The sequence below is a fragment of the Takifugu flavidus genome, chromosome 17, assembly GCF_003711565.1.
Source record: "Takifugu flavidus isolate HTHZ2018 chromosome 17, ASM371156v2, whole genome shotgun sequence".
NCBI classification, from domain to species: Eukaryota; Metazoa; Chordata; class Actinopteri; order Tetraodontiformes; family Tetraodontidae; genus Takifugu; species Takifugu flavidus.
Genome location: NC_079536.1, coordinates 10,438,482 through 10,449,699, shown reverse-complemented (window position 1 = coordinate 10,449,699; position 11,218 = coordinate 10,438,482). Strand labels below are relative to the sequence as shown.

General features: G+C 41.9%; 1 protein-coding gene across 9 annotated transcripts in view; it reads left to right on the top strand.

The window, feature by feature from the left end:
• The first annotated feature begins 2,098 nt into the window (after positions 1 to 2,098).
• The window catches only part of LOC130513723 (partitioning defective 3 homolog), a 239,643-nt gene continuing 230,523 nt past the window's right edge, over positions 2,099 to 11,218 (top strand). For 3 of the 9 annotated variants that reach the window (XM_057012692.1, XM_057012691.1, XM_057012695.1), the window contains exon 1: positions 2,102 to 2,595. In XM_057012692.1, coding sequence (XP_056868672.1) covers positions 2,476 to 2,595 — 120 coding nt within the window. In that variant the 5' untranslated portion in view covers positions 2,102 to 2,475. Of the gene's footprint in view, positions 2,596 to 11,218 lie in introns of all 9 variants that reach the window. The other 6 variants (XM_057012694.1, XM_057012689.1, XM_057012690.1 and 3 more) reach the window with 5 other exon arrangements.

The window sequence follows — 11,218 nt, the reverse complement described above, 5'->3', positions numbered from 1 at the left end:
GATGCCAAGAGTCAGAAGCGTCTGGTGTTCTCTGTTCTCTGCAACACCAGACTTCTCAGCAAGGCATATCTGTCAAACACAATAAAGGACAAACTAATTTGTTCCAATTAAAAAGTGAAGCAATAAGTAATAGCACAGAAAATAGTGTAGCTATAGAAATTTATGAAAACCCATTTGGAGTCAGAGGGAATTTTCTGGGTGTAACCACATACAGTATGTGTCTGTTGAGTAAGGCAGATAATTGATGATAAAAGATCACTAATCTACCAGAAGGCATTGAAGAAATGAATGAGGATAAAAAGCTAGTGTGACAGGGTAGATGGAAGACTGATTCATTTTAAAATACAAGAGAAACTATATTGAATATAATGAAAATACCAGTTTTCTAACAGACTGTATGGCTTGACCTTTTCTGAAGCAGAAATCAGATGAACATTAGAGGGCAATAGGGAGCAAACAAACAAACAGACAAATCAATCAATCAATCAATCAATCAATCAATCAATCAATCAATCAATCAAATAAAGTCTGGGGAGTGGCTGAGGTGACATAAAAATTGTCAGGTTAAGGTTAAGTCTGCTGCAAGTCTGCTGGTGATGGGGGTTGGGGGGAATATGTGGCGACAGCCTTTTGCACGTGTACAATTTAGTTTCTTTAGTGCAGCAACACCAACAAATGTCGATAAAGGATGTGCAAGAATTTTGAACACTGATATGATTTTTTAAAAATGTAATCAATGATCTGTTCTAGTTATTTCTTTACAATTAGGTTCTAAAAATCCTGCTCTTACTGTATGGATACACTTCAGTTATCCAGTCATTTATGATAATTGTTTTGGGGTGGTTATTGAACCTGACACCCTGTGCTCTATGTACTGACCTCACAGCGCCACTTAAGATATATCTCACCAGCTGCCACAGAGACAAGACCTCTAACAGGAAATGTTAGTCTTGGTTCCAGCACATCCAGACCAGGGTCCTGATGAGAGAGAAACATCAAGTTTTTGTCTGAGGTTTCACTAAGGGAAGTCTGTGATGAAAGAAGGAAGAAGCTGCTTCATTCCTAAGGCCGTGTTGGAGCATGTCCTCCCTCCGCAGGGAAGTATCACTTCCTCTTGACCTGCAGCACAACTCAGCTCACAGAAATGACACTAAAAGCTCCATTCCCTTTGACTGGGTGCATCAAATTTACAATTCAGCCTCCTTACTTTTGAAGTACTGGCACTATTGAAATTCACCATGAAATTCATCCACATTGTTGTCCGGCTTCTCCTCTCTGCATTCCTGATGTGTAGTGATCATTCTAGAAGAGCCAAAAATCCCTTTACATAAATCAATTTGAGTGAAGTGACTTAACTGACAAGGGTCACAACTTTAAACACTTTTTGCTTCAACTACAAGTTTTGGGAAGTATTTGTTCCCATCTACCGCTAGAGGGAGGCCTTTATCTAGATGTACCAATAGGAATTATTAAGATACGTCTAAATATATGATTGATTACATGATTAAATCTCTAAAACATGTGGCCTGTCCAGCTACATTTTATGATACAGGTGTTAGGTGTTAAATTTAAACCGTGATTTGAACCAATGACCTTCTGACCTGGAGTCAAGTCTGAGGCCACCATCTTTTTATTTTCTTGCACTCGTCTTCTCATTGAGTCCACTGTGCTTCAGGAAAAAGCTTAACAAAAGGATTGCAGCTTTTAATAGTAAACTGGGTCATATTGCAGAAGCATCCTCGGGCGTGTAAATTGCAGTTCATATATGCAGCACAATTTATGCACAAATGCAACTAGGGCGTGTTCTGAGCCTTCAACTACTACCAATGTATTGTTTCTAGGTATATTAAATTTCCTTATGGCTATTACTGCTATTTGGCCAATGTTGGCCAACACACGATTAAAATGTCTGCATCAAATAGTACGTACTTAATTCTCTCGGAAAACCTTGATTATCATCTCGAGAATTACGCGCACGGCCCTGGGATAGGTCAGCCTGGACCCGGCTGGTGGTGAGTCGGCCGAAACAAAGTCCTAAATACATTTGGGATGTTGCAAGACGCGCCGGTGTAAGGCACAACAACCTGTAGATTTCGCAAGATTCAGTGACGTGTGTTCGGACGAGCTTGTTCTCAGCTGCCTGCTGTTTGGAAACGGCGCTTGTGCCTGCTCCGACATGTGCGCGCAGAGTCGCGCAGTCGCTGCTGTTGTGCGCTCCCGCTGCGCGAAGAGGCTTTTTGTTGGGAAGTTTCTTAAGTGAGTCAATACGGCGCAGGAGGACGCCACCCAGCCTTTCCGCGGGATCAACGCGGGGCTTCTCTCTTGTTTGCGCCCCCAAGGACGCAGGGACCTCACCTATAAACCCGTCACCGCGATCAGGGAAGAGTTTTTTTTAACCTTCCCGCTGCGGGGATGTTTTTAATCGCTTCGACGCGCTTTTCGCCTTATTGGAATTAACGTGGCAGTGGCGGAGAAATGAAAGTGACGGTGTGTTTCGGGAGGACCCGGGTGGTCGTTCCGTGTGGAGATGGGAATATAAAAGTCTGCAACCTGATCGAACAAGCGGCCATGCGGTACAAGAAAGCGATAGCAAAGGTAGGTGCACTGCTCGGTGAGCTTGGAAAGTCTCGCAGTGCGCGCCGAGCTGCATCCACAGCACAGCCCCAACATGGCGCTGTTCTGCGGCTGCAAAAAGCGGGCAGGCGACAGTCGGGGGTCTGCTTTCAGTAAAGGAGCCGGCAAAGACCCCTCCTCTCAGTCAGGGGGTGTGTAACAGCAACATTTCGCCTAGGGTGAAATCAAAAGTGGGTCCAGTTTGCATTCTCTGTAAAGAATGAGTTGTGGTAACCCGAGAATGGGTCCCAGTCAGGAGAGAAAAGTTTGCATGGCTGTGTGTGTATATGTGTTCGCGCGTTATTGTGGATGAGACGTGCGCGTTAGTCAGTTCGGCCAGAGACTTAAACTTATTCCACCGTAGTTTAACAGCTTATTACATCCATATTATAAAGGACAGGAGTACTGTGTCTCTAGCCAGGTGTGAGGTGTTGTGCGTCTTCTGGGGGGTGGGGATTACTCTGCGCGCTTTTCATGCCGATGTCAATTAAAGTTGATCCGGAAATCACCAGTAAAAGGATGGAAGCATGTCAACCCCTGTTCCTGTGGCCTCCCCCTCTTTTGTCACTGTGCAGGTGCTGCACACAAAAACCCCTCAAGTGTCTGCTGAATTGAAGCTGTTTCCATAGTCCAGGACAGCACTTGGAGCTTTTTCTCGAGGATTTAAAATATCTGAGCAAGCCCAGATAGAGTTTTAGTTGGTTTTGTTTTAGCCAGGGAGCATTTTAAGTGTGACACACCAAATATCACAGCCGTGTGGGTTACCTGAAGGAAAGCAGGAACTCATGAAGTACCTTAACACCTCCAGAAACAGGTGGACGGTCTGAATCGCCGCCGTGGTACAGCAGACTTTACCACTGAAAGCAAACAGTGACGAAGTAGGTCAACATTAACAGTCACTACTGAAAGCACTTCCTCCTTAGATACACACTGGTGGCATTCCCACACACCTTCACTCCTCTGTTTACTGGCTGTTTTTTCTGTGCCTCAGCAGAACAGAGGCGACTGGATCATTGATCCCTGCAGTGATACTGTAAGTGTAGATGCTTCCTCGCTGGAGAGGCCATGCCTGGCTCAAGGCTACCCTGAGACCTGAGAGCCTGGAGCGTTGGCAACAAAATTAAATAAAACAAGATAATTCACATTCTGTGATGTAACTATAGAATAGACATCAGTTTGAAGAGCACGAGGCGTTTGTATTCATATATTATTGGACACATTTTAGTTGGAACCTCATGTTAACTATGGTAGAAACTTGACACTCTGAGAATGAACCAGCTTTCCTTCTACACTAGTCATGGGAAACATTTTTCCTTTTGTGTTTTACAGTATTGCGTTTAAAATGGCTTACATGTCATGGCGTGCCTGACACCCTGACTGGTGCATGTATCGCCGTCTCTCTGCTAAAACAAGAACTGGTGCAACACCTCGTGATTGCAGCCCGGACCGGAGTTGTCCCCTGGCCAGCCGGCGCTTGTACTTAAGTGATGATGCTTTGCTGACTTTGTCGCGTATGATGAAGATTGGTGTGGGAAAAAAAAGACTGTCAGTAATGTTGGTTTCCTGATTTACATAAAATTGGACTTGAAGGACTTGGGAAATTCATCTCTCCATTGATTGATTAGATCATCAGCTGTTCGACTAGACCCTATTGTTTTTATTTGCCTCTCAAATATACATGAATCATCTCAAGTTGCAGAGATATTTGGCAAAAGGCCCTGCTGGTAAGATCTGCGCTGCTCTGGGTTCCTCTGATCGATCACGTGCTAAACTTGGATAAAATGCAGTTACTTGGGTTGAACCAGCTGAGCTTCTGACTGAATTACAATCTGCTCTGGCGTTTCTTGAGACATTTGTCACCATCTCAGGGGGGCACATCAATAATCTACTCAAGTGCCATTGACTTCACAGTCCATCTGATCCACAGTATGCATATTCATGCAGGATTAGGCCTCATCCGGCTTGTCAGCCCTCCACTCGTCAAGTGAAAGCTCAACTTTTACTATTTTCATGTTCTCTTATCAGGGCTGATGTGAAAATGTCATTTTGTGGGTCCTCCTGCTCAGATGTGACTGATTGCTTCTGATTTCACTCCTGCTTTTACAGATCTGATCCATACTTACTCACTCAATCTCTGCATTGCTAGATCTCATCTGTGTCTCTGCTTTCCCACGGCTACTAAATGCAGGCTAAAGCCTAAAACACATAATTTGCCATAAATTTCAGGAGGAAAAAAAAATACTTGCAGACGTGTCACTGGGAGGTTTTGCTGCATATAATGAGCATGTTGTCTGCGGTTTTGGGATGCTTGAAGATAAGTCCATGAGGTTTGGATTCATATTATCTTCTGACCTTTTATGAATGTGTCTGCAGGAAGAATAACTGGTATTTTGAAATCAGGGTGAAATTACACAGTGTTGCATCCATGTGCTGAACCCTGTTACCATTCAGGTGAGGACCTTTGCTATAGATACTCACTGAAAATAGGCGTAGGGAAATGTCTTTGGAAGGCTTGTCAGGGCTCATTAGCTCCACGCACTCAGCGGCTTGCTACTTATGTAATGAAGAGGCGCTGCTGTATATGAGTAGGAATTGAAAGATGATTTGATGGGGGGTGGGGGGCAGTGCTGGGCTCAGCTCGATAAGCCCTGCATGAAGCATAGAAGCACATCTATGGTTCAACCCTGGTCAAGCAGCAGTGATTTAAACTGCACCACAGCAGGGAACAAAGCAGGGTAAGGAGAAGAGAAGTAAGCTTTCATTAACCACCACCCACTCATGCATTTGCATTTTTCTTTTGATGTTTTACATCATTTTTACCTTCTGTGTACATGGATTTTTCCTTTCTAGACTTCTTATCCAGCTGATTGACAGGCTTGTCTTTTAAAATTAAAGGGCAGAAATGTTATCTTCCCCTCAGTTTTGAGAAGAACGTAAAAACAAAGTCTGTTTTTGACCTTAATGGTAACATATTTATTTAATTCTTATTTTGGGACTAAATTAAGTAGTGAGTCATTACTGATGATCTCTGCTCGTCACCGAGTACAAGACTGAATCATATAACTGTTTACTAATATTGTTTGTTTTCTATTCCAGTGTTTGATAAAAAACATTTCCCTTTTAATGAACATCCTAGTTACAAATTTCATTCATGCGACTTTGAACGTGGTTCACCTATAAGAACTGTCCCTGACTGATATGCTCTAATACTGTCTGGTGGTTTGCGCACAGGTGCTAATGTGTGCTGTACGTGCAGCTGAGAGCGACTTCTTAGAATAACATTCACATTTTGTGAATTTTAAAGTCAAGGTCAAGTTCCATGGTCAGTGTTGATAAGGTTTACTAATGCCTGCTGTTCTTTTTCCTCCAAATCCCAGTAGATGTTCACTCCTGACTTTTTACAGTTTGGAAGCTTATTGTTATATGTGGCTACGACCCACAAACATTGGCAGCTGATTTTAATTCCTAAAATCTGTGATTCTGAATTGATGCACTGTGTTTATTTCTCTCAATGGCGTTTATCCACTAATTACTCATATAACAAGTCATCTGGTTAATCAGCTTGACCGCTCATAAAACAGAACATTTAGAAACCAAAGTCACCACCCTGGCATGTAAACCACAAACTCTTGAGAACTGCTGGTATCCTTTTGCTATTTTGTTATGAGCCATAATCTACATATACCATAATCCACATATTTCACATATAAGGCAAGAGTTTAAGATTTCCTCCAGAACTTTTAGTAATTAAAGCAGATTTTTTTTTTTGTCATTTCTGTAAGTTATCACTCAGATTTTCGGTACACAGTCTGTGAGATGGCTCAGGTCCAGGAGCTTAAAAAAATAAAGTCGGTTTCTTTGCAATTTTGAAACAATTTTGCATAGAAAGTGGTCTCATGGTGGCGCTGTGGTTATCAAGGATGTTCTTGGTTTGGGTCACGCTACGGTTTTTCTGTGCTGTCAGAAAAAAATGTTGAAATCTAAAGGTTTCTGTGTAAGTGTAAACAGATTTAACAAGATAATAAGACAAGGCTGAAATGCAGGAATCTAGCTCGAGTTGAATTATAAAACCAAAATTTTGTTGAGTCCCCGCAGTGTAAGTGGTCCACATCAGGAGTAGGCTGGAACAGTAGAAAACAAGCATCAGTGACAAAAATGATATCAAACAAGCATATCTGCGGCAGAGGTTGGTTGCAAAGCGGGTTGCGGTGGAAGCTTCAGGAGTGGGGTCAAAGGATTCACATGCTGGATTAGGTTTGCCAATTGAATGCATACGGAATTAATAGAGGTATGAGTTGATCTGGGCAGAATATCAAATCTACTGATTTAACTGTGAGTGTAAGCCAAAGTCTTGATTTTTGGCACATGCGTGTTCTGGTTTTGTGCCCAGTGAGGGCATCTGAGACGTCTGAGATGAAGAATGGTTGACGGTTACGCGGCACAAAGTATTTTGTGATTTTTGTGGGACTGTTTAATGATAGCAGATCCCATCATGGTTATCCTGGATGATCCTGAGATCCACCTATCTTATGTGGAGTCAGTTGTACCACATAACCTGCCAAATGTCTCACACTGTTTGGTACATTGTTGTTCTGTCCCGATTAGCCTCTAATGTGCTAAATTGTTTGCGCAGATCAGTCAGATCATAATGAGCATAATGGGTTTGCTTTGGGTTAGGGACAGCATTAAGCTTCTTTCATATGATTCTGTTGTCCTGACTCACAGCCAATACTTATGTGGGGCCATTGGAGCATTAGCTTATTTCACCACCAGTGCATTCACAATGTTGCCTTTTTTCTCCCTTTCAGGCTGCTACAGGTTCAGATCGTTGGCATGATGCCTTGCAGATTAATAAATCATTCAGCTGTTGCCATTTGATGAGCCCTTGTAATCCCGATTTGGATTCTTTGGAATGGAAAGTATGAACAAGTTGTAAATGCTACTGGCAGGAGGGCCAACATGATGTTTACTATTGGTGCTCGGATGGAAAAGTGCTTTCAGCCTCAGAGAAACAATCTTGAAAGCCTGTTTTGACAGCATCTCATTGTCTGTAACCACCTTTTTCTACACCTTAAACGCACACAGACATTGTCTTTGCATTTAGTTGTGGGCTCTGGTTTAAAAGACACACCTACGTGTCACAGTTAGAATAGGTTCTAATTTTTCCGAGGCCCTGCAAGTCTAAGTAAACCTAAGTGCATACAACCATGGAAACCCAGCAGACCCAATCCTGAAGACATAACAAATCCTGGAATGAAGGAATCCCAGATAGAGTTTGCTTGAATAATCTTTGACATCTATTTGTAGCATGTATTTCTTTAAAACCCACTGTTTGAGAGAGTGTGCGTACGCTAAACTGATTTCAAAACTCAACACTGAGTGCACCCTGTCTGTCTTGTGCTGCTTAACATTGGTTGTCCATTACCAAGTTAAACAACAACAGAGAAAAAGGACAAACACACCAGTCTGAGGGTATAGGTGCTCGCTATTGCATTTTTATGCATTTTATTTATGCATTTTATGAATTTTTTAATATTTCTATAAATGAGTTAGATGACTACATGCAAGCCAACCTGCTTTTGGTACATCAAAAACCATAAGCTATGCTCTATGGGTCTCAATAGAGCCATCATATACCCCTAAATGGAATTTAGGAGTTTGAGTGTTCTCCATTATGGGCTCCATTAACACAAATATTTTTTATTGTCGTTCTGCATCAGTATTTATTTTGGTAACTTCCTGTGGCCTTTCTTGTTTGGTTTTGGTGCGATGGTATTTAGAAGGACATCCAGCAACATGTAGTGAACCTTCTGAGGATCAGGAAAAGTCTGAGAGGAAGGAATGTCTACAACATAACCTTTAAAAGAAGAATGAAATGCATTTTGTGTTGGAAACAGTAGCCTTTCCAAGTATGCCGTTGTATGTTTTTATTGCCCAATCTCTCCGGGTTTGTCAGTTTGTGCCTCCAGCTGGAGCCAAACGTGAGCATGTTGAAGCAAAGAACAACTATGTGGTTGACGGTGTTCCGACATGCTGGCTGTAGCGGGCCCTGTTGGGTGTGAGCCTCTGTTTTGTCAACAGCTTATTTTACGTGGCCATGATTTCAGTTTCAGAAAGCTCAGTTATCGAGGCAGAAGCAGAAACGTTTGTTCGAGTATGAAGAACAATAGAGAACGCTGGATGCAGCTCAGGGTTTTACATAACACGGATAAATCCCGGGTTCTTTTCTCCTTATAGTGAACTATGTTATGGGATGGCTGCACAGTATCCTGAGTTGACATTATTAAGTTGCACCTTGCAAAGAAACAAGCATGAGGTCGTCCACCTGAAAGCTTCTGGATTATTAAATTATCAGTGTAATTTAAGAAAAAAGTGTGTTTTTTAATTTAGTAGTCAGACAGTCCTCTAACGTTATAGAGACATTAATCTGATCGGTTACTGGAAGCAGGTTCGTTTATCTGTTTGGACAAATATTTATTTTTCTTTAGTGATTCCATCGTGATCCTTAATGCTTGATTGTGGATAGGCTAGAGGTGGCTTGACGCCAGAGTTTCTTTAAGCCCTTAATGGCTGCTTTGAGCAAATATCATGCTAACCTACTTATGTATGTTTTGGTGGCCAGTGTCGACATGCTAAGATGCTAATTTGATGCTTGTAAGAAAACTTGGAACTTTGACTGTCTTTAAATCTTTGACTGAACCTGATGGAGCCATGTGAGACTGACTGAACATTTGATTTGGGATCAAAAATAGCCTCATGAACTGTCATTGGCTTTTGATCCCACTAATGCACTGTGGGTCTTTCAACCCTCGAGCGCGATGCACAAACAAAGACCTACTTTTAACACACAATGCAAAGAAAGCAGGCAGGCCGGCGTGACTGCATGTCACGATGTACACGCTGATCTGATGTCTTTTAAATAAAGATGGCTTAGTCTTAAACTGGGTCTGGCTTTAGGATATTTCAGCATCTATTATTTAGGTCTTATTCAGTATTCATTACAGGAATACACTTCAATTTTCATGATGTTGATCCAGCAGTTCCCTCTGTGCAGTTTAGCCTAATTAACTTACAAATGAAGAAAGCTTTCTTCACGAAAGCTTCTCCAACGCACCTATTCATCAGTTATAATTGTTCTGCGCTCGTCTGGAGTCTATTATAACCGCCTGCTCCTGCTGAGTGGAAGCTGCTTTCATTTCCTCTGCCTGAATTCTCAAATAATCACCTAATTGAATGAAAATGCAGCCTTCAGCAGATGTCACATAGCAATATATGCAGCAGGTGTCTGTTTTTTGACTCCCCCATGTGTATTTCTTTCAAACCTCCAGTCTGCTCTGTCAAATGGAAACGTGTCCTCAACATGATGGGAGAAGGATAAAGTCTGGATGTTTGAATGGTTCAGGAGTTGGTGGAACTCTGTGATGCTGCAGCCGTTTGGACTGATTCATTTCTGAATAAATCATGAGTGTGTGAACAGCGATAGAAAATATTTGCCACTGTCTTGGAGTTTGTCTGGTGTTAAGTTTTTTTCAGGAAAAATTGTTTTGACAGATCTGTGCTCCAGAGATTAAAATATCCAACATGCTTCCCCAGACAAATGTGAATGAGCCTGACAGATTGTTCGGATTTAAGGTGGAATTTCTCCTCATCTTAGTCTACATTTTCACATCTTTGATGCTGTTCCTCCTGTTTATTCCTGCGTGGTTGTAGCCTTACTGTTCATGGTCTCTTGTAGTTTCTCAGTGAGGACCAGTTCGTGATTACAGCCAAAAGCTGTCTATTTGATGACCTGGTCTGTTTTCCGTCACAGGATCCTGCATCCATCTGCATCACATTGATTTCGGCACAGTTGGGGTCTGAGGCCCATCTCAAATGTGAATGATCCTGACTCAGGCAATGGCAAACAAGAAGCTCACTTTATACTAATCTGTGTAGGGTTTATGCTAATCTGTGTAGGATTGGATCTTCTGAGTGTAGCTGGTTACATATTTGGATATATGGAAAGGTATTGCCTCAGAGAGGACTAGAACATACCATCTCTGCTGGAAACAATATACAGTGTTGAAATTGTGGGGAAAATTTTCATCATTTTTGGGTCTAAACAGAACCAAAAATGCACAGCAATGCTCCAGCATTGTCAAACATTTGTGAGTTATAGTATTATTATATTGAATTCTGGTCATAAATTCAGAGAATATAATTCAACCAAAGAAGGGTAATTAAGGGTAAGGGTGATTACGTACTGAATTCTCACCCTCTCTACACTTCAACCATGCTTGCCCACAGCTGAGATTGATCATAATTCCTATCAACGGCCAATATTTAGTAGGGCCGTGGACACAAATACACCAACAACTATCACTCTGAGCTAAACTATTAGCCTGGATGAATATGTGGCCGCAGTGATTTATCTCTGCAAAGTAATTTTGAGCCCAGACATTAATTCTGGTCACAGAACATGTTGTGGTTTGGACCATGAAATGGGGTCATTGGGTGCAGGCTAAGGAAATCCACTTGCAGCAAAACGACATGAGAACTAGTCCAGTCTGGAGCCAGGATAATTCAGAGAGCATTGGCATGTTACATATTGACCTTGTAATTCACA